This window comes from Vipera ursinii, assembly GCF_947247035.1.
Source record: "Vipera ursinii genome assembly, chromosome: Z".
Taxonomy (NCBI): domain Eukaryota; kingdom Metazoa; phylum Chordata; class Lepidosauria; order Squamata; family Viperidae; genus Vipera; species Vipera ursinii.
In genome coordinates, this window is record NC_139517.1 from 125,811,367 (window position 1) to 125,835,782 (window position 24,416).

A 24,416-nucleotide genomic window follows, 5' to 3' on the forward strand; every position below is an offset into this window, starting at 1 on the left:
GTGGTGTAAGTCAAGGAGAACCTGTAAGCAAAGGGTTTTTAAAAGCCTTCAAAAGTTATAGAGATTTGTTCCTAACTGCTAGTGGAAAACATAAGTTGTGTGTCGAAAACCACAGTGACGTCACCACTACCGTGACACTGTCACACAAATATTCCATTTCAGCAACAGGGCTGAGGCAGCTTCTAGTCAGTGCATAAATATGAGCAATTGGGTAATTCTGAATTACCGCCTCTCTCTTCTCTCGCTTGCCCTGCTGGTTGTTGGCATTAAAATAGGAAATCTGTCAAGGAGCTCCTGAATGAAAAGCAGGACATAATCTAACCCATGCAGGTAGTCCTCGAATTACGGCCACAACTGAGCCCAAAGTTTATGTTGCTAAGTGAAACATTTGTTGAGTTTTTGCCCCACTTTACGACCTTCCTTGCTACAGTGGTTAGGTGAATCACTGCAATTGTTAAGTTAGTAACACGGTTGTTAAGCGAATCTGGCTTCCCCATTGACTTTGCTTGCCAGAAAGTTTGATCACGTGAGCCCGGGACACTGCAACTGTCATAAATACGAGCCAGTTGCCAAGCCTCTGAATTTTGATCACGTGACCACAGGGATGCTGCAAAGGTCGTAAGTGTGAAAAGGGATTTTTTTCAATGCTGTTGTAACTTCGAACAGCCGCTAAACGAATGGTTGTGAGTCAAGGATAGCTGCAATTTGCACTGCCAGGCCACCCAAATAAACACTGAAATTAAGATTATGTGCCAAGATGTTAGTTGTGTCCACGAGATTGAAGGCTCGTTAATTTTACACATGCTAAGCCATATTTTCCTTCAGCTTTACTTCCAACCACTTTTTCCTTTTGGTCATTTTGGAGGCTCCCAGAATTCCCTGCCAGCATGGCGGGTGTCAGCTGAATTTTGGGAATTGAAGTCCAGGGCATCAAGGGGCATTTTTTGCATTGATGTTGTAACTATGAACAGTCCCTGAATGGAGTTTTGTAAGTTGAGGACTATCCGTAAATGAATATCAATCATCTCATTTCTGAAGAGTGTCGAAATTAAGAATAAAGCCATAGCATTCCCATTAAATGTGTTTAACAGGTAGTTCTCGACTTAGGACCGGTTGCTTAGGAACTGTTTGAAGTTATGACGGACTTTTCTGGAGGTACTTGGAACCTGGATTCAACGTTCTGATAGTCACAAGCACACAACTGCAGTCGTGTGCATGCACTTCATGTCCTCAACAACCAGGCCACACTTATGGCTGTTTGTAGTACCCTGTAGCAACATGACCTCATTTTACGACAATTTTGCTGAACTATTAGTTTGCTCAACAGTTGTAAAATCAGGTTGATCACACGGATAACCCGATTTAGTCGTAAGTGTCTAAAAGTCATAACTGTCATAAGTGACAACCATGCCTAAGGTGGAATTAGAATTCACCATCTCCTCTGATTGTCCTGAAGTCCATCCAGTTGGCTTTCATGCCTAAGGCGGGACTAGAATTCTCTGTCTCCTGATGATTGGCCAAAGTCTCCCACTGGCTTTCATGGCAAGGCAGGACTAGAACTCACCATCTCCTGGTTTCCAGCCTGCCGCCTTAACCACTAGGCCAAACTGCCTCTCTAAATATGTGAAACGTCTAAAATATTCCAGAAACTACCACCACACACATTTTTTGTTCAACCACAAATGCTTTGCTTGGGGAGGCCCCTATTTTAGTCCTCACTCCATATTTTCATGTACCACCTTCCCCTTGATCTGTCTTTCAGTTTGAGGCTGGTCCACATGGCTGCATTCTTCTGACTTTGTCAGTGATATTATCAAGATCCATCAATCGGTGAGTTTGTTTGCATTTCATTCAGAGAGATCCAACTAGCGCTTAAGCCCCTGGTACATATTTGAAAGGTGGACATAGGAGCCGAAGCTTCAAAGAATGTTTGAAGACAGATAGAATTCTTTAGGATTCTCAGAAAAGGTCCGTGCTGATTTCTTGCCCTATGCACGTACACATTCATAACTAACACTGAATTTTGCCAAATCCTCAGCAAAGTTTTCCCTGCTGCGTAGGGAATTATACTCAGATTATTCCAGACTATACTCTGGAACCCAGAGGACAAGAAGTCTTTACATATTTTATTTTATAAAGCAAGTACATTACTCGGTGTGATTTTGCTTGCCAGGAAAGATACTTTTCTCAAATGTTTACAAATTTGTGAAATCAGTTTTTCTTGCTCTTTTTCTAAATTTTGTCAAGTTTAAGGACTTCAACTCCCAGAATTCCTTAGCCAGGATGGCTGGCTGGAGAATTCTGGGAGTTGAAGTCCACACTTTTTAAGCTTGCCAAGGCTGAGAAACACAGTTTGTCATCCTAACTCCAAGGTTGTCGAGTGGCAAGGGGATACTTGAAGCCATCATGACATCCTTGTGTGAAGAAAAAAATGTAGGTCATGGGACCTGTTGGGGCCATTTTGGATCTACACCAAGGAAAAATCCATGTAAGTGGAGGAACCTCCAAACTCAAGACTGAAGGCCATTTCATGGGCTCTTTTAAGAGTAATCTTTATCCAGATCTGTGTCCCACATTTTATGACCTTTCTTGCCACAGTTGTTAAGTGAATCACTGCAGTTCTTAAGTTAGTAACAAGGTTGTTAAGTGAATCTGGCTTCGCCCATTGATTTTGTTTGTCAGAAGGTCAAAAAAAAGGGTATCACATGACCCTGGGACACTGCAACCGTCATAAATATGAGTCGGTGGCCAAGCATCTGAATTTTGATCATGTGACCATGGGCAATGCTGTAACGGTTGTAAGTGTGAAAAACGCTCGTCAGTCACTTTTTTCAGTGCTGTAATTTCGAACGCTCACTAAGTGAGCTATTTTAAGTGCCTTACTGGGATTATGACTGAAAGGATTTATTTATTTATTTATTTATTTATTTATTTATTTATTTATTTATTTATTTATTTGGATTTATATTCCGCCCTTTCCCGCAGGACTCAGGGCGGTTTACAGGGTATTTAAAACAAGAAATACAAAAGTTAAAAACAATAAAAAATAATTACAACAGTAATTATTAGGAACCATACACTCGGTGGATTTTTTTTTTTAGTGTAGCAAATTAAAAACCTGAACCAATTAGCTCAAGAGCTGAAGTCCTTAATAAGAGGAAATAAACACGGGGGATTAATTTGGCCCAATTCTTATCTTCTGTTTATGTTGAGCAGCTTTAATGAATGTCTCTGCCTTATCGCTCAGGAGAAGGAAATGTAACCAGGCGAGGAAAAATTCGCTGTTCTTCCTTAAAATCTTTTTAAGTTCCAAAGGTCAGGCTAACCTCACTTTTCCCATCAGTCAAAAGGGCAGTCGATGGCTGTTTTGGGTGGGAAAATACGACAACGGGGGTGAAGGCCAGATTGGAAACAGCATACGCTGGAGAAGGTCCATTGGTGTGATTGCTAAGGAGCAACGCTAAATCGATGGCCCGTTAGTCAAGTCCATTGTGAGAAGGCTCAGAAATATGTGGGGGAGCCACACTGTAGTCCTCAACTTACCACAGTTCATTTAGTGACCACTCAAAGTTACAACGGCACTGAAAAAAGTGACCTCAGACCGTTTTTCACAGTGGAAACCTTTGGTCATGTCATCAAAATTCAGATGCTTGCCAACTGGTTCACACTTATGACCGTTGCAGCGTCCCCGGGTTCATGTGATCGCCTTTTGCCACTTTCTGACAAACAAAGTCAATGGGGAAGCCAGATTGACTTGAACAACCGGCTTACTAACTTATCAACTCTCCGTGATTGACTTAACAACTGTGGCAAGAAAGATCGTAAAATGGGGCGAAACTCACTTAACAAATGTCTTGCTTAACGGCAGAAATTTTGGGCTCAGTTGTGGTTGTAAGACCAGGACTACTCTTAATGCCTCGCTGAAGGATTGCTGTGTAACTCCTGGGTAGATGTTTTGAAATTATCTTGGAATGGAAGCAGCTGCAAAAATCACCCAAAGATGCTTTTTCAAAAGTCAGCTGGACTTTCTTGGTTTTTTCCCCTTTGGAAACATTTTGCTTCTCATCCAAGAAACTTCTTCAGTTTTAACCGAAGAATTTTAGAACTGAAGAACTGAGGTTAGAACCGAAGAAGCTTCCTGGAAGAGAAGCGAAAGATTTTCAAAGATCAATCCAAGGAAGTCCAGTTGCCTTTTGGAAAAGCATCTTTGGGATAACTATGGCCTGGATGAAGATCTCCATAGACCAAGGGTAGGCAACCTTGGCTCTTTTATGACTTGTGGACTTCAACTCCCAGAATTCCTGAGCCAGCATGGCTCAGCTTGGAAACCTCTCTCTTTCCCCTCAGCATGGCTGGCTCAGGAATTCTGGGAGTTGAAGTCCACCAGTCATAAAAGAGCCAAGGTTGCCTACCCCTGCCATAGACATTTGGCCATTGGTTCAGTGACTTTTATAATGGCATTCAATGAAGGGACTTGGAACTCAAAGCATCACATGAACAAAATTCTGGCCCACATGATTGCCATTTGCGATCTTCCCTGTTGGTTTCCCACAAAAAAGTCAATAGGGAAGACTGCAATGAAGATCGAGGGAGGAATTCTAAGACTTGTGGACTTCAACTCCTAGAATTCTCAACAATTCCTCAACAAGGAATTCTGGGAGTTGAAGTCCACAGTTCTGAAAGTTGCCCAGTTTTGGAAAGATCAGCTTAGGTCAGATATGTCAAACTCGTCACGTCACGTTGCGCAACGTATTGGAATAGTTTTGCCATTGATGGCAATGGGGTGGGTGCGGCTTCCGGATGATGCGTCCAGCCTGCAGGTCGGCAGTTTGACACTTCTGGTTTAGGTGGACACCTAATAACTACCCCCAAGGTGAGGCCGCCATCTTCTAAAACAGGGATCTTCAAACACCACCAGCTGATTGTACCTTGGTGTAGGATCCTAACCCCCCTGGAGCAAACCAAAATATTTCTGCAATAAAAGTCTTACCACAAACCAAGCGCTCAGCATAACAGGGAAGGTGACAATAACTTTAGCCAGGCAATTGGCTGCCAGCAAGCTCTGTGAATGAGGTTCCCATGTGGATTGACCTATGTTTTGAACAAAGATATAGATCTTAGTTCAGTATCCCCAAAACCTTTTGAAGAACTTGTGCTTTGTTTAAAAAAAACAATGTTGTTTTTTTTTTAAAAAAAATTAAAAATCCCATCCCTTTTTTTTTGGAAAGGGGAAAAAAACAATAGTGCTGACAAAACAGTCTGAAGTTTAGGGAACATTGAAGGTCAGAGAGAGAAAGCTGTTTGCGCCATTAAAACCAATCTATTCTAAAATATGGAAAAAGTGATTCAGCCTAATCAACCTTATTACCTTGATTACAAGCTCAGGATGCAACGTCTCTCAAAAACCTCCTTACCTTTAAGTAAATTGGCCCGTCTCTCTCTCTCTCTCTCAGCTGAAGAACTATCTTCAGCTTTGTTCTCCTTGCAAAGTCTTGTGGTGTGTCTTTCCTTCTTTGAAAACAAAATTCAATTGTGAAAAAAGTAAGGTTCTACATTTAGGCAGGAAAAAATCAAATGCACAGGTATAGTATAGGTGGTACCTTGCTCAATAGTAGTAACTGTGAGAGGAATGTTAGAGTCCTAGTGGACAATCACTTCAATATGAGCCAGCCGTGTGCTGCAGCTGCCAAAAAAGCCAACACAGTGCTAGGCTGCATTAACAGAGGGATAGAATCACGATCACATGAAGTACTAATACCACTTTACAATGCCTTGGTAAGGCCACACCTGGAATACTGCATCCAGTTTTGGTCACCACGATGTAAAAAAGATGTCGAGACTCTAGAAAGGGTACAGAGAAGAGCAACAAAGATGATTGGGGGACTGGAAGCTAAAACATATAGGGAACGGTTGCTGGAATTGGGTATGTGTAGTTTAATGAAGAGAAGGGTGAGGGGGGACATGATAGCAGTGTTCCAGTATCTCAGGGGCTGCCACAAAGAAGAGGGAGTCAAGCTATTCTCCAAAGCGCCTGAAGGCAGGACAAGAGGCAACGGATGGAAACTAGTCAAGGAGAGAAGCAACCTAGAACTAAGGAGAAACTTCCTGACAGTGAGAACAATTAACCAGTGGAATAACCTGCCACCAGAAGCTGTGAATGCTCCAACACTGGAAGTTTTTAAGAAGAGACTGGCCAGCCATTTGTCTGAAATGGTATAGGGTTTGCTGCCTGAGCAGGGGGTTGGACTAGATGACCTCCAAGGTCCCTTCCAACTTCTTCTTCTTCTTCTTCTTCTTCTTCTTCTTCTTCTTCTTCTTCTTCTTCTTCTTCTTCTTCTTCTTCTTCTTATTATTATTATTATTATTATTATTATTATTATTATTATTATTATTATTATTTAAATGCACAGATATACATAGAATAGGCGGAACCTGACTTAACAGTGGTACCTGTCAGAGGGATCTTGGTGTCCTAGTGGACCACCACATACGTATCAGCCAGCAATGTGTTGCAGCTGCCAAAAAAAGCCAATGCAGTCCTAGGCTGCCTCAACATAGGGATAGTATCAAGATCACAATAAGTGATAGTATTACTGCACTAACAAGGCCATCTTGGAACACCAGAACGTCTAGTTCTGATCAAAACAATAAAAGAATACCAAAATGTCTAGTTCCGGTCAACACAATACAAACAATTGTTGTGATTCTAGAAAATGCAGAGGAGAGCAACAAAGATGATTAGGGGACTGGAAGCTAAACCACATGATGGACTAGGAGGACTAGAAGGACTAGGAGTGACATGGATAGCGGTCTTCCAATATTTGAGGGCTTGTCACAAAGAAGAGGGGGTCAAGCTATTCTCCAGAGCCCCTCAAAGCAAGACAAGAAGCAACGGGTGGAAACTAATCAAGGAGAGAAGCAACCTGCAATTAAGGAGAAATTTCCTGACATTTGAACAATGAATCAGGGAGAACTCTTGCCTTTAGAAGTTGTGGGTCGTCCATCACTGGAGGCTTTTAAGAAGAGTTTGGACAGCCATTTGTCTGAAATGGTATAGGATCTCCTGCTTGAGCAGGGGGCTGGATTAGAAGACCTCTAAGGTCCCTTCAACTTTGTCATTCTATGTTCTAATGTGCCATCTCCTTCTCTGCCTCACTAACATCCTTCTGTGACCATTCTGATGTTTCAGAAATGTTGGACCTGTTAATTACCTTTTTCTGAAGACTTTCCTGCAATGTATGAGATTGTTTTTTTAATTCAAGTTTATTATACAAATAGAAACAAAGGTAATAAAGGGATAGGGGAAAATAAAGAAAAGAGAAAAAATAATTTCCAATTGTTTTTCAGCGCAGTAGACTAAAAAACACAGTTATTATTATTATTATTATTAATTTAATTTATATACCGCCCTTCTCTCAAGAGACTCAGGGCGGTTAACAGGGCAATACATAAAAACAAATACAAAAGATTAAAATTATTAAAACATGATTAAACAGTGCCCATAATAATACAAATTTAAAATTAAAATCATAGTAACAATCCCACCCCGTCCCATCAGGCGTCCCATTACCTCAAACTTTTTGCTTTAGACATTTAATAAGGACTATTCATTTCTATAATAACAAAATTAATATAATAATCTAAACCTAAAATCAAGTTCCATTTTTTTCTGTTTAAAATCCAGAAGTCGTTTCCAAGTGGAAACAAAACTTGATGCATCCTTTTCTTTGAAATAAAGGTAAAGGTTCCCTCGCACATCTGTGCTAGTCGTTTCCGACTCTAGGGGCCGCTGCTCATCTCCATTTCAAAGCCAAAGAGCCAGCGCTTGTCCGAGGACGTCTCTGTGGTCATGTGGCCAGCATGACTAGATGCCAAAGGTGCACGCTGTTACCTTCCCACCGTAGTGGTCCCTATTTTTCTACTTGCATTTTTACGTGCTTTTGAACTGCTAGGTTGGCAGAAGCTGGGATGAGTAACAGGCACTCACTCTGTTACGCGGCACTCGGGATTCGACCCGCCAAACTGCCAATCTTCTGATCGACAAGCTCAGCGTCCTAACCCACTGAGCCACCGCGTCCCTTTACTTTTTACCTTTCTTGAATTAAAGCAATCCATTTTGCCATTTCTGCCATCTTCATCACTTTTTCCATCCAATCCGCCAATTTGTCTTTCCCCAAAGGTGCTTTTTCAAAAGGCAACTGGGCCTTTTCTTTGAAGACATTTTGCTTATCATCCAGGAGGCTTCTTCAGTTCTGACTGAATGGTGGAGGATGGAAGTGGCCTCAACAACTCTCAGAAAGAGTATTAACGACCAGATGGCTGCAAGGAATATAAAGCCCTTCCATCCTCTACCATTCAGTCAGAATTGAAGAAGCTTCTTGGATGAGAAGTGAAATGTCTTCAAGGAATAAAGAAGAATGCCCAGTTGCCTTTTGAAAAAAGCATCTTTGGGACAACTATAACCTGGATAAGTGAGAATCTCCATAGACAATTTGTCTTTCCATTTTTGTGCATATATGATTCTCACTGCAGTCAACATATAATGTAATGTTCTGACTGATTTTTTTTCCAGTTCTTTGTCCAATAGTCCTAAAAGGAAAAAAAATCTGGTTTCAGTTTTATTTTTGTTTTAAGAATGTTTGGAATTAAAACAAAAATCTGGCCTCAGTATTTCTTTGCTTTATTGCAAGTCCATCAAAGACGTGAGGTTGCATGTTGCAAATTTTGCAGAAAAATACAGAGATCGCATGATAGAAATTTGATGATAAAATAAGCAGTACCAAGTCCAATTAAGGCTTGAATAAATTCTTTAACAATAAATATCTTAATGCAAATGGAAAACCAGTACAGAAATGGACCATGCGTTAGACTACAATTCCAACTCTCCTTAATACCTTGGTGATTTAATAAATAAGTGACTTTTAGAAGAGTATTTTAATGAAGTTTTTTTTTAAAAAAAAATCTTTTTTCCTCTCCCTAGAAATCTGTTCAACTTCATCAAACAAAGTCCTTCCCAGATAACCCTCATAATTTTTATAAACTTACATATATATATAAAAAGTCGCAAAAGAACAGAAAAAAATATTGAACTTAGAAAAAGCTGCCTAATATAATACAGAAGGAAGTAGAAAGCCAGCCAGATGAACATTTGATTACAGTCCATCAAATAATCAGACAGTAAAATTTAGAAAATTAAACTAACCCAGCAATGAAAAGAGAGTTATTGGGGATATTAAGATAGAAGTTTGAAAGGTTAAGAATCCGGAGATGGATTTTGAAAAGCTCCTCGGACTGTTTTATAAGAAGAAGGTGGGTGAAAGTATATGACTAATACATTTTATTTTATTTATTTATTTATTTATTTTATTAGATTTATATACCGCCCTTTCCCGAAGGACTCAGGGCGGTTTACAGGGCATTTTAAAATCACACCAATACAAAATACAAAGTTAAAAGACAATTAAAAGATTAAATTATCCCTGAAAATAAAACCCTAGTTAAAATTCTCAGCCTGGGCCAGAGAGCTCAAAGAGCCAAGTCTTCAGGTCCCAGCGGAATGAACGCAGGTCAGGGAACAATTTTAGGATATTTACAGATGCCCGAATGTGAATTCGGGGTCCTCCCCTCCCACCCACCCCCTCTTATCCACAGTGGCTTTCTATTCTAAAAAAAAAAAATCCTTTTAAATCATTTGATATATTTTTTTCTTTCTTTCCCAAGTCAGATTTTAACTTCTGTTCTGACTCACATTGCATTCTACTAACATTCAGGGGAAAGTTAAAAGAGCCTTGGTGGACTTCAGTGGGCTAATGCCTCCTTAAGTAACACCAGCTGCCTGCCATTAGTGCACGTTCGAGTCCCACCAGGCTCAAGGTTGACTCAGCCTTCCATCCTTCCCAGGTAGGTAAAATGAGGACCCAGATTGTTGGGGGCAATTAAGCTGACTTTGTAATAATGCCGCTTGGGGTGTGTGTGTGAAAGCCCTAACAAGCAGGCATATACATAGAATGAAGGCTACTGCTAAGCTTGTAAGCCGCCCTGAGTCTTCGGAGAAGGGCGGGATATAAATGGAATTAAAATTAAAAAAATAAAAAATAAATAAAAGTTCTATGGACCTTTTTTTCTTTCTGTTCTTTCTTTTTCTCTCTCTCGAGTCAGTCTGGATAAGGTCTTGCCGTTTTGAAAGTGGTTTGCTTTCTTTCAGAAGTTGTGGGTGCTTCATTACTGGTTTTTGGTTTTTTTTAAAGAAGAGACTGGACATTGCTAAGCACATTTGATTTGTGCTTAGATTGTAAGCCGCCCTGAGTCTTTGGAGAAGGGCGGGATATAAATGGGATTAAAATAAAATAAAATAAATAAAATTTGTCCGAAAAGGGCACTGGGTGTCCTGCTTGAGCATGGGCTTGGACTAGATGACCTCCAAGGTCCCTTTCCAACTCTTATTCTGATTGGTTGATTGATTGGATGGTTACACCTAGCTTCTGCGAGTTTCTGTAGCTTGCGTGTTCCTTAAGTTTTCACTTAAGTCCTTCCAGATGTCTTGGAACAAAAATTCCCACTGGCCCTGCTGTTCAGAAAACCCTTGAGGTCCTTCTTCCAATGCACTGAGAAGTTGGTTGAGGCTTGCTAAACCTCAAGAAAATACCATTTAGTTGCAGGTTGTTTCCTCTCTAGGAAAAATGATGGGAAACACAGATGTTGCTTCTCCTACAGTATCTTACCCTCCGCTTGGCGTTCCCAGAACGTTTGCAACCATGGATGGAATTAGAACTTCCTTCTATTGTCCACACTTGGTGTCCCACAGCTCCTGGCTGACGTATATTTCATCAGTGAGTTGGCTTCAAGCAATTGCCATGGGAATTTCACGATGTCGGTCATTCAGTGAAAAAATGGCCAGTGGCCTACTGATAAATCTCATCAACTTTCCACTTTCTTCTTCTTCTTCCGGTAACGTTTGGGATTTGACATTCCTTGAAAGAGACCCTAATATAAATCAACTCTTAGAATTGTTCTTTGATGATGGTAGTTTATTAATATAAAGCCTTTTTTTAGGGAGAACAACTCCATGGAAGCACTTAAGAAGTTTTTTTCAGTCCAAATACTTCCTTGATACACCGAGCTTCTCTTTGGTATTCCAGGGAACAATCACAATTATTCTTGGCGTTTATTTTTAGAATCAGTGGCTTGGTGTTTTTTTTTATGTAAACAAAAAATTAGTATTTGACTTTAAAATGTGATTTATTTATTTTTTTAGTTCAAATCCTAGTTAAACTCCTCCAATTTTAAAGGAAGCCAGATATGGCCATTGAAAATGTATCCTGTGGTTTGGATACTTTTTTTTTTAGTGAGAAGGTTTAAATATTTAATTTCTTTTAAAAAAATACCGAAAGAGCTTGCAGCATGCAGAGGACCAAAATGTCCTAAAAGCTAACAATAAACAGTTATCGTTACAGTTTGTGAACATGAGGTGTTACGGCTGAGTCAAAAAAATTGGGTAAGATTTTACTGAACAGTAAGAATAATTCAGAAATTTGGTGGAATTTGATATTGGGCATGTGTGAATGGGCACTTGGAATACCTTCAAGCAATGTTTCCCAAACTTGGCATCTATAAGGTGGGTAGACTTCAACGCCCAGAATTCCCCAGCCAGTATATGTTGGTTGGGGAATTCTGGGAGTTGAAGTGCATCCATTTTAAAGTTGCCAAGTTTGAACAAAACTGCATTAGACAGTCTGTTCCATTAGGATTTGCTCTTCCCATTAGGATCATCCCAAAGATGCTTTTCAAAAGTCAACCGGAAAATAGGATTTCCTGCCTGAGCAGGGGGTTAGATGACCTCCAAGGTCCCTTCCAAAATTATTATTATTATCTAAAACTTTTATTCATTAAACATGAAACTCAGTCAACTGAACACTCAAATTGTCTGGCATTAATGGTTGACACGGGCTGCTGCCAGCATCCTAGGTATCAACCAGGTATCTCCTTAAAATGTAAGATGTTCCGAGTAGCGCAGTTTTTTGTAGCTTTGCTGGAGTTATTGCAGGAAGCTGCAGTTTCTTGATGTATTTTGCAAAGTTTTTGGACATAGTTCCCAGTGCCCTGATGACAATGGGTATCACTGTTACACGTTTCATTTATTATTATTATTATTATTATTGTTGTTGTTTGTTTGTTTGTTTATTATAGCTTTTATTCCTCGAAAGCATTTCACTTCTCATCCAAGAAGCTTCTTCGGGTCTGACTGAATGGTGGAGAATGGAAGGATTTATATTCTTTCCAGTCAGTCTGGTCGTTGGCACTCTTTCTGAGAATTGTTGAGGCTTCCACTTCCACCATTCAGTCAGAACTGAAGAAGCTTCTGGGATGAGAGGCAAAACGTCTTCAGGGAAATAAACCCCAAGAAAGTCCACTTGACTTTCGGAGAAGTTCTTTTGGGACTTCCTGACATCCAAGTGAAAATTAGGTAAAGGTAAAGGTTCCCCGCACATGCGTGCTAGTCGTTTCCGACTCTAGGGGCCGGTGCTCATCTCCGTTTCAAAGCCGAAGAGCCAGCGCTTGTCCGAGGACGTCTCTGTGGTCATGTGGCCGGCATGACTAGACGCCAAAGGCGCACGGAACACTGTTACCTTCCCACCGTAGTGGTCCCTATTTTTCTACTTGCATTTTTACGTGCTTTCGAACTGCTAGGTTGGCAGAAGCTGGGATGAGTAACAGGCGCTCACTCTGTTACGTGGCACTCAGGATTCGACCCGCCAAACTGCCGATCTTCTGATCAACAGGCTCAGCGTCCTAACCCACTGAGCCACCGCGTCCCTAAGTGAAAATTACCTACTTGTAATTTAAAGAGGAACTGGTCGGTTGAGATGATGGCAGAACTAACAGGATGCTCTTGATGGGAGTCTGCCCTATCAGAATATAAGCTCTAAATCCTTTAATAGAATAATACGAGTTGGAAGGGACCATGGAGGTCTTCTAGTCCAACCCCCTGCTCAGACAGGAAGCCCTAAACCATTTCAGACAAATGACTATCCAATCCCTGGAACAATATCAGCCCTGTCAGGTAGGTTAGACAGAAAATACAGGTACTTTAGATCAGAGGCCCCTAACTTTTTGGGCACCAGGGACCGGTTCCGTGGTGAGAGGTTTTTCCACGGACCGGAGAGCGTGTGGTTTTGTGTGCTGCCTGCATCCTACGGATGGGGCTTTTTTTGTTTGCGCGGACCGGTTGCTGGCGTGCCGCGGCCCAGTACTGGTCCACGGACCAGGGATTGGGGACCTCTGCTGTAGTTGAACTAATTCTGTTTTATGGTATGGCTACGTAGCAAAAACATGGAAGTCTGAAGGTACGAAGTTCCTGCTGCCACTTTTAAGTACTTGATCTACAGGTAGTCCTCAACTTACAACAGTTTGTTTAGTGACCGTTCGGAGTTACAACAGCACTGAAAAAAGTGACTTACTGTAATGTCCCTTTTTCCACACTTACCCACCGTTGCAGCATCACATGTATTTATGTCGGTTGCAGAGTCCCGGGGTCGTGTGATCCCTTTTGTGACCTCCTGACAAGCAAAGCCAATGGGGAAGCCCAGATTCACTTAACAGTCATGTGACTCACTTAACAACTGCAGTGATTCACTTAACAGTGGCAGTAAAAGTTGTAAAATGGGCAAAATTCACTTAACTGTCTCGTTTAAGAACAGAAATTTTGAGCCTCGTGATCGTAAGTCGAGGACTACCTGTATTAGGGGGGACCCTTCCTTCCTTCCTTCCTTCCTTCCTTCCTTCCTTCCTTCCTTCCTTCCTTCCTTCCTTCCTTCCTTCCTTTCTTCTTTTCACTGTTAGTGTTTGGTGAGTTGAGACTCTTCCTTCTGTTGTGTTTATCATTTTCTTGGTAGCATCCTCTTCCCTCACCTGTCTTCAAACCTTCCATTAATGGTAGACCTCAACTTACAACCATTCATTTAGTGACTATTCGGAAAAGAGCACTAAGCAGCACTAAAAAAATACCGACTTATGAAAGTTTTCCACATGTACGACCGTTGCAGCATCCATGTGGTCATGTAATCAAAATCTGGTTGCTTGACAACTGTCTCACATTGCAGGGTCGCGTGATTTCCCCCTTTTGCTACCTTCTGACAAGCAAAGTCAGCGGGGAAGCCCAGATTCCCTTAACAACCGTGTGATTAACAATTCTCAGAAGAGCTGTAGCAGGGAAGGTCGTAAAACGGGGCAAAATTCACCCAACAGCTGTCTCGCTTATCAACAGAAATGGGCTCAACTGTGGCCGTCGGTCAGTCATTTACCGGTGTAGGTAAGCATTGCTCCCTCTATATTTTCCTGGCATTTTACTCCAGGAGATATTTTGAAGGACCCGTTGAAGAGGTTGTGTTTTCATTGTCTGCTCAAACGTCTGTTCACCTCCCTAGGGAGATAACCAGATTTCCAGTGGAGGAAAACGAAACGCAGACCAATTTCTTAAAACTACTTTTGGTGAGATCTTTTTTTTTTCCTCCCCAACAGAGTTCGTGGAGATATGGATGTCATCACAAACCCATTGATCGGTGCACACGGATACTGCACGCAGGTAAATAGCAGAGCAGGGCCCGTGAGTTGGAGGTGCAGCTAAAAGGAACGATCCAGGGGGGACTGTTAGTTGCCAAGGGGTCAAATCAAGGAAAGCTGTTCTACAATCTACACCAGACATGTCAAAGACAAGGGCCGGGGGCCGGATGCAGCCCGCGAAGTGGTTCCATGCGGCCCGCGAAGCCATCCTGGAAACAGTGAGGGAACGGCCCCCACTGCCTTGGCCCTGGCCCAGAGACCCTCCTCCTGCCAGAGACCCCCAGATCTGTCCCACTCCTGCCCAGGCCCCCATAGGCACCCTTGATGCCAACGATGTAGAGCTGGCCACGCCCACACAGTAGGCCGTACACACTCTAGCCACGCCCACACAGTAGGCCATACACACTCTAGCCACGCCCACACAGTAGGCCACGCCCAACCTGGCCACACCCACCCGGCCCCCTGAGGGCAACCACAATTCTGATGCGGCCCTCAATGAAATTGAGTTTGACACCCCTGATCTACACTATAGCTGTTCGATGTCACTTTGAGGGCTCATCAACTTGCTGATGTCCTCTAGATGATTGCACCCATAGGGACCCATAATGCAGCTGCTCTTGGTGATGGCCCATTTCTGGGTGAGACCTACCTTAAAAACAGTAACTATGAGAGGGACCTTGGAGTCCTAGTGGATGATCAATTGACTATAAGCCAGTTGCCGCCGCCAAAAAAGCTAATACAATTACTGGGTTGTATAAACAGAGCAATAGAATCAAGATCACGCAATGTATTAATAGCGCTTTATAAAATCCTAGTAAGACCACACCTGGAATACTGCAGCCAATTTTGGTCACCCTATCACAAAAAATTTGTTGACAGTTTGGAAAAAATTCAGAGAAGAGCAACTAAGATGATCCAAGGCCTGGAGACTAAAACATACGAAGAATGGCTGCGGGACTTGGGTGTGGCTAGTCTAAAGAAAGGAAGAAATAGGGGAGACATGATAGCAGTGATCCAGTATCTGAGGGGCTGCCAGAAAGAAGAGGGGGTCAACCTATTCTCCAAAGCCCCAGAGGGCAGGACGAGAAACAATGGTTGGAAACTGATCAAGGAGAGAAGCAACCTGGAATTAAGGAGAGACTTCCTGACAGTGAGGACAATTAACCAGTGGAACAGTTTGCCACCAGAAATTGTGGGCGCTCCATCACTGGAGGTTTTTAAAAAGAGACTGGACAGCCACTTGTCTGAAATGATATAGGGTCTCCTGCTTGAGCAGGGGGCTGGACTAGAAGACCTCCAAGGTCCCTTCCAGCTCTATTCTATACTATCTCTGCACATTAAGTGTGCAGAAAGATTCAAATATGGTTTGTTTGTGACGCCTTTCGAGGATATTAGGATTTGGCCTGTCCCTTTCCATATTTATATCCCACCCTTATTATTTTAAAAATAATTGAAGGTGGGAAACATATCCAACACATCTTCCTCGTCTTATTCTCCCCACAACAACAACCCTGTAAGGTGGGTTAGGCTAAGACAGAGTGAGTGGCCCAAAGTCACCCAGCCAGCTTTCATAGCAAAGGCAAGTCTAGAACTCTCTGTAACCTGGTCTCTAGCCTGGCGCTTTAATCGCTGGACCAAAGTGTTTCTCTTTTTATCTGTTCTCTGTTCCTTTTCATGGTTGATGAGTCTGTCTTCTACAGTTCGTTCACCCAGGATTTGTATTTTCCATCCTGCAGTACAGATAGTCCTTGACTTACAACAATTCATTTAGGAAGCGTCCAAAGTTACAACAGCACTGAAAAAAGTGAGTTATGACCATTTTTCACACTTATAGTCCATTGCAGCATCCCCGTGGTCACGTGGTGAAAATCAGGATGCTTGGCAACTGATTCGTATTTATGACGGCTGCCGTGCCCCGGGGTCATTAAACAGGCTGTTGTAAGTCAAGGCCAAGCTATAGTTAAGTTTCCGTATACCAAAAACTAGAAGAATTTTGATCCTCTTCCTTAAATTCATTTCAGGCAAAGGTTGACTTGGAGCCAAGGGATCGTATCAGATCTTTGGGTCTGTCTGACCATCCATCCACTGTTTTGTTTTCCTGCAACTAGGAACTGGTCAACTTGCTACTGACCGGCAAGGCCGTATCCAACGTCTTCAACGATAGGATGGAGCTGGACTCAGGAAACGGCAACATCACCGTCCTGAAAGGCGTCACTGGCCGTAGCGACCTGGGCTTGCTGTCTCTCTTTGAACATTACAACGTCTGCCAGGTATGGAGGAGACTTTTGGAAAAGCTGGGGTTGACGTCCCTTTGTCTGAAATCACGTGAAGTGTTAGTACTACTTTATAAGGACCACAGCTGGAATACGGCATCCCGTTTTGGTTGCCACAATGTAAACAAGGTGTTGAGACTCTGGAAGGAGTGCAGAGAAGAGCAGCAAAAATGATCAGGGTTAGTGGAGGCTAAAACATATAGGGAACAGTTGCTGGAATTGAGTAGGTCTACTTCAGGGATAGGCAACCTTGGCCCTTTTATGACTCGTGGACTTCAACTCCCAGAATTCCTGAGCCAGCCATGCTGAAGGGAAAGGGAGAGGTTTCCATGCTGAGCCATGCTGGCTCAGGAATTCTGGGAGTTGAAGTCCACGAGTCATAAAAGAGCTGAGGTTGCCTACCCCTGGCCTAGGCCCACGCCGCTTTATGACTCGTGGACTTCAATTCCCAGAATTCCTGAGCCAGCCATGCTGAGGGGGAAGGGAGAGGTTTCCATGCTGAGCCATGCTGGCTCAGGAATTCTGGGAATTGAAGTCCATGAGTCATAAAAGAGCCAAGGTTGCCTAACCCTGGTCTAGTTTAAGGAAAAGAAGGGGTAGGGGTAACATATAGCAGTCTTCCAAAATCTCAGGGGCTGCCCCAAAGAAGAGGGAGTCAAGCTATTCTCCAAAGCACCTAAAGGCAGGAAAAGAAGCAACGGATGGAAATCCGTTGAGAGAACGAGAGAAGCAACCTAGAACTAAGGAGAAACTTCCTGACATTAACCAGTGGAACAACTTTCCTCCTGGAGTTTCAGGTGCTCCAACACTGGAGGTTTTCAAGAAGAGATTGGGTAGCTACTTGTCTGCAATGGTAATAGGGTCTCCTGCCTGAGCAGGGGGGTTGGACTAGAAGACCTAGAAGATTCGAAGACTATACTAGACTAGAAGAGTCAAACACTGGGCACTATCTAACAAAATGAAATTCAATTGTGAAAAAAGTAAGGTTCTACATTTAGGCAGGAAAAATCAAATGCACAGGTATAGTATAGGTGGTACCTTGCTCAATAGTAGTAAGTGTGAGAGAGATCTCGGAGTCCTAGTGGACAATCACTTCAATATGAGCCAGCAGTGTGCTGCAGCTGCCAAAAAAGCCAACATAGTGCTAGGCTGCATTAACAGAGGGATAGAATCACGATCACGTGAAGTACTAATACCACTTTACAACGCCTTGGTAAGGCCACACCTGGAATACTGCATCCAGTTTTGGTCACCACGATGTAAAAAAGATGTCGAGACTCTAGAAAGAGTACAGAGAAGAGCAACAAAGATGATTGGGGGAATTGGGTATGTGTAGTTTAACGAAGAGAAGGGTGAGGGGTGACATGATAGCAGTGTTCCAGTATCTCAGGGGCTGCCACAAAGAAGAGGGAGTCAAGCTATTCTCCAAAGCACCTGAAAGCAGGACAAGAAGCAACGGATGGAAATTAGTCAAGGACAGAAGCAACCCAGAACTAAGGAGAAACTTCCTGACAGTTAGAACAACTCACCAGTGGAACAACCTGCCTCCAGAGGTGGTGAATGCTCCAACACTGGAAGTTTTTAAGAAGAGACTGGCCAGCCACTTGTCTAAAATGGTATAGGGTTTCCTGCCTGAGCAGGGGGTTGGACTAGATGACCTCCAAGGTCCCTTCCAACTTCTTCTTCTTCTTCTTCTTCTTCTTTTTCGTCTTCTTCTTCTTCTTCTTTTTCGTCTTCTTCTTCTTCTTCTTCTTCTTCTTCTTATTATTATTATTATTATTATTATTATTATTATTATTATTATCATCATCATCATCATCATCATCATCATTATTATTATTATTATTATTATTATTATTATTATTATTATTATTATTATTATTATCATTATTATCATTATTACCTCCAAGGTCCCTCCCAGCTCTGTTATTCTGTTATTCGAAGCTAATCAATCCATCAAGTAACTCAAAAGGAAGACTTCATTTGAGTTGAGCTAACTAAACTTCGGTTGCTGCTGAAGTCCACCCAAACATTTGGTCTCTCTGTGTGTCCTTTGCCTTGTTCTGCACGCCAGTTTTCTCCATTATTCTATTTCAAGTGACTTCCTTTTTCTAATACAGGCAATCCTTGATTTCACAACCATAACTGAGCCCAGAATTTCTGTTGCTAAGCAAGACATTTGTTAATGAGTTTTGCCTCATTTTCCTGCCATAGTTGCTAAGTGAACCGCTGCAGTTGTTAAGCTGGAAACATGGTTGTTAAGCGAATCTGGCTTCCCTGTTGACTTTGCTTGTCAGAAGGTTGCAAAAGGAGATCACGTGACCTCAGGGCACTGCCACCGTCATAAATAGGAGCCAGATGCCTAGCACTTGAAATTTGATCACGTGACCAAGGGGATGCTGCAGCGGGTGGTTAAGCGTGAAAAATGACCGTATCACTTTTTCCAGTGTTATTGTAGCTTCGAACAATCATTAAATGAATTGTTGTAAGTTGAGGATGTGTGGACTTCAGTTCCTAGAATTTTCCTGCTTTCTTCTGAGTGGGGAAACTCTGGGAAATGAAGTCCACATACCTTCAAGTTGTCAGAGTTGAGAAACATTGATTTCTGAAAGTTTGGGTCTTTTGGGAATTGGATGCTACCCAATGTCTTCCTCTCCCTAACTGGGAACTTTGTGATCAATTAAAAGATTGTTTTAACTGAAAACATGCCGGCATCCAGCATAGGGATTAGTTTGAAATGCACCTCTGTACGCAGAAGGGATATTAAAAAAATAAAATAAAAAAAATTAAGGGGTTCGCCTGTGTTTTGAAGTGTGGGAGGGCAACTTTATTTACTGGAGAAGCATGAAAAAAAATAATAATCTCAGAAATAACCTTTTTGAGCTGTTTCTGTTGATGTTGGCACAGCCAGAAGGAAAAGTGGAATCTAATCCTTTGCAGTTACCCACCCAAAAATGCAGACATTCCTCACATCCAGCGGTAAAAGAGATTAAATCCCCAGAGAAAGACTGAGTAGCTTCTCTAGCAAGTGAAAATTCCTGAGGGTGAGGAGGGTGAATATTTTTGTGTGTGTTTCTCACCATTAATTTGTGCAACAACAACCCTACGCAGGACCCATTATGCTCCTCTTTTACTTTGCTTTTTACTCTTTGCTTTATATTTTTCATTACTTTACTCTTTACTTCTTACTTTATGCTTTGCTTTTTACTTTACTCTTTGTTTTACTCTTTATTCTGCTTTTTACTTTACTCTTTACGTCTTACTTTATACTTTGCTTTTTTACTTTTTACTGTATTCTTTATTTATTCTTTATTTTACTCTATCCTTTGCTTTACTTGACTCTTTATTCTTGACTCTTTATTCTACTCTTTATTCTTTACTTTTACTTTACTCTTTATTTTACTCTTTACTCTACTTCTTACTCTTAACTTCTTACTCTTTACTTCTTACTTTAATTTATATTTTGCTTTTTACTTTACTCTTTACTTCTTACTTTATACTTTGCTTTTTTACTTTACTCCTTACTTTTTACTTTACTCTTTATTTTTACTCTTTACTTTTTACTTTACTTCTTACTTTATACTTTGCTTTTTTACTTTTTACTGTATTCTTTATTTATTCTTTATTTTACTCCATTCTTTGCTTTACTTGACTCTATTCTTGACTCTTTATTCTACTCTTTATTCTTTACTTTTATTTTACTCTTTACTCTACTTCTTACTCTTCACTTCTTACTCTTTACTTCTTACTTTAATTTATATTTTGCTTTTTATTTTACTCTTTACTTCTTACTTTATACTTTGCTTTTTTACTTTACTCCTTACTTTTTACTTTACTCTTTATTTTTACTCTTTACTTTTTACTTTACTTCTTACTTTATACTTTGCTTTTTTACTTTTTACTGTATTCTTTATTTATTCTTTATTTTACTCCATTCTTTGCTTTACTTGACTCTATTCTTGACTATATTCTACTCTTTATTCTTTACTTTTATTTTGCTCTTTACTTCTTACTCTTAACTTCTTACTCTTTACTTCTTACTTTAATTTATATTTTGCTTTTTACTTTACTCTTTACTTCTTACTTTATAATTTGCTTTTTTACTTTACTCCTTACTTTTTACTTTACTCTTTATTTTTACTCTTTACTTTTTACTTTACTTCTTACTTTATACTTTGCTTTTTTACTTTTTACTGTATTCTTTATTTATTCTTTATTTTACTCCATTCTTTGCTTTACTTGACTCTATTCTTGACTCTTTATTCTACTCTTTATTCTTTACTTTTATTTTACTCTTTACTCTACTTCTTACTCTTAACTTCTTACTCTTTACTTCTTACTTTAATTTATATTTTGCTTTTTACTTTACTCTTTACTTCTTACTTTATACTTTGCTTTTTTACTTCTTACTTTTTACTTTACTCTTTATTTTTACTCTTTACTTTTTACTTTACTTCTTACTTTATACTTTGCTTTTTTACTTTTTACTGTATTCTTTATTTATTCTTTATTTTACTCTATTCTTTGCTTTACTTGACTCTTTATTCTTGACTCTTTATTCTACTCTTTATTCTTTACTTTTACTTTACTCTTTATTTTACTCTTTACTTCTTACTCTTTTAACTTTTTACTCTTTACTTCTTACTTTAATTTATATTTTGCTTTTTACTTTACACTTTACTTCTTACTTTATACTTTGCTTTTTTACTTTACTCAACTTTTTACTTTACTCTTTATTTTTACACTTTACTCTTTACTTCTTACTTTATACTTTGCTTTTTTACTTTACTCCTTACTTTTTACTTTACTCTTTATTTTTACTCTTTACTTTTTACTTTACTTTACTTCTTACTTTATACTTTGCTTTTTTACTTTGCTCCTTTCTATTTTACTCTTTATTTTATTTTACTCTTTGCTTTATTCTTTACTTTTTTAATTTATACTTTAGTTTTTACTTTACTTTAGTTTATGCTTTAGGGTGGAGTCACTGAAGCAGTATGCGTGAGCTTAAATAGTAGAGGACAGAAGATGGTAGAGGTCAGGAAGGCCTGGAGGAACGTTGTCCATGGGGTCGCGATGGGTCGGACACGACTTCGCAACTAAACAGCAACATGCTTTAGTGTACTTTTTGTCCTACCGTGATCTGATCTCCATCCATATCCTATTTTTCTTCTTCTTGGCACCCGACACACCTTTCATTCTCTCTCCTATAATTGTAACCTTTGGGGATCAAAACTAATGCCTGTTTTAGGGCATTTTCTCTAAACCCCCCACCCCCCAAGCCTCCCTCCAAAACCCCAACAAGCTGGCTGGCGAATACTAAGAGTTGAAGTCCACACATCTTAAAGTTGCTAGGGCTGAGAAACACCTGTGTAAACCAATACCGACCGTTAACGACAAACACCCTTTATTCTTGCAATGATTAATCTCACAGAAAAGAACACTGGGTCAGGCTGTTGGCATCATCGCTTACTCCTCTGGCAAAAGCAGATAATAGGATATCTTCCTTTGTTTACCGAAGGAAACCCTTTTCAAGTTCTGTTGCTGCTGTTGTTGTTTTTTTGCCCTTGGCTCCATTACAACCATCACAACTGTTGCTATTTATATAAAATGACCTACCAAGACAGAAATCAGATCAGCATTACTGTTTTGTTTTTGATGGGGATTTCTGCACCGGTCTTGACTTCTGGGTCATTCTGTCTGGGGTCTTGGGCCAAAGGTTTGCTCTCGTATAGTGACTTACACTGTAGTCCTCGACTTACAACAGTCAAAGTTACAATGAAGATACAGCATCCCCCATGGTCACGTGATCGAAATTCAGACGCCTGGCAACTGACTCGTATTTATGACAGCTGTGGTCTCCCAGGGTCCTGTGGTCCCCTTTTGTGACCTTCTGATAAGCAAAGTCAATGGGGAAGCCAGATTCACTTAACAACCATGTTAGTAATTTAACTACTGCAGTGATTCACTTAACAATTGTGGCAAGAAAGGTGACCAGATAGACTGACCTTCTAAAGATGATCTGTGTCCAACCTGGTCCTTCAGATCTTCCAATGGTTGCCCTATTGTTGGCACTTAGTGACCAGATAGACTGACCTTCTCAAGATGATCTTTCTCCAAACTGGTCCTTCAGGTCTTCCAATGGTGCCCCCATCTCCACTGTAACTTAGTCCATCCACTTTCTGCTGGTCTTCCCCATCTCTTTCCTTCCTTATTTTCCTCCATAATGGACTTTACGAGGGAGCTGGGTGATTGACTGATTGATTGAATGCCTTAATATTGACTTTTAGTGATCATATGGATTGACCTTCTCCAGGAAAATCTGACCCCAGTCTGATCCTTTAAGTCTTCTTGTGGACCTTCCATCACTTCTATAATGGAGTCCATATGGCTTGCTGCTGATTGTACTCTTCTTCTCTTCCTTCCACCTTTTCCACCACAGTGGTCCTCTCCAATGTGCTAATTCTTTACGTTGAATGATTACATGCCATCAAATTGGTGATGAGTCCAACACAGATTGATCTTTCACTTAACAATCTGTCCTGGTCCTTCAAGTCTTCCAATGATGTACTCACTGCTGCTGTAACTGAATCTGGTTGTCCTCTTCTGCTGGTTATCCTCTTCTTTCTTTCCATCTTTCCCAGCATTATGGACTTCTCAAGGAAGATGGTCTTCACATTGGTTGATTGGTGATGACCCATGATTGATGGTGTGTTGACACTTAATGACCAGATAGATGTATCTTCTCCAGGATGACTTGTCTCCAACCTGGTCCTTCAGGTCTTCCAGTGATGCCCCCATGTCCACTGTTACAGTCCCCCCCTTCCTCCTCCTCTTCCTCCTCCTCCTCCTCCTCCTCCTCCTCCTCTTCCTCTTCCTCCTCCTCTTCTTCTTCTTCTTCTTCTTCTTCTTCTTCTTCTTCTTCTTCTTCTTCTTCTTCTTCTTCTTCTTCTTCTTCTTCTTCTTCTTCTTCTTCTTCTTCTTCCACCTTTCTCAGCTCCAAAGCCTTCTTTAAGTTGAATAGCAGAACACATAATCCTCAACTTACAACCATTTGTTTAATGACCATTCAAAATTATGACAGCACTGGAAAAAGTGACTAACGACCTCACATTGATTGCATTTGCACCATCGCCACAGTTATATGATCAAAATTCAACAGCTTTCAACAGGCATGTACCTATGATAGTTGCATCATCCCAATCTTTGCAAATTTCCTAGGCAGCTTCTGATAAGCGATGTCCCTGGGAAAGCCAAATTTGTTTAACAACCCACAAAATTCGTTTAAGAACTGTAGTGACCCTCTTTACCATGGCAAAAAGTGTCGTGAAATTGGGATACAATTTGCTTAATAACTGCCTTGCTTAGCACACAAATGTTCAGCTCAATTGTGGATCCACGTTGAAGATTATCCTATAAAGGCTTCCTGGAGGAGGTTTTAGATGCCTACATAATATAATCCAACTTACCTGGAGGGAAAATGCTGGTTGATGGATTTCAGAATGGTGTGTTTGGCATGATTGCAGTGTGGCACCTTGTTCCTTTTCCAGAATCCTCTTAAATCCTCTAAGGCATTCTGCAAAA

At 40.8% G+C, this 24,416-nt stretch overlaps 1 protein-coding gene across 1 annotated transcript in view; it reads left to right on the forward strand.

Moving 5' to 3' along the window:
* The window catches only part of MINDY4 (MINDY lysine 48 deubiquitinase 4), a 70,705-nt gene that overhangs the window by 31,200 nt on the left and 15,089 nt on the right, over nucleotides 1-24,416 (forward strand). The window contains 3 exon segments of the mRNA XM_083378728.1: nucleotides 1,763-1,830; nucleotides 14,518-14,581; nucleotides 16,668-16,829. Coding sequence (XP_083234854.1) covers nucleotides 1,763-1,830; nucleotides 14,518-14,581; nucleotides 16,668-16,829 — 294 coding nt within the window.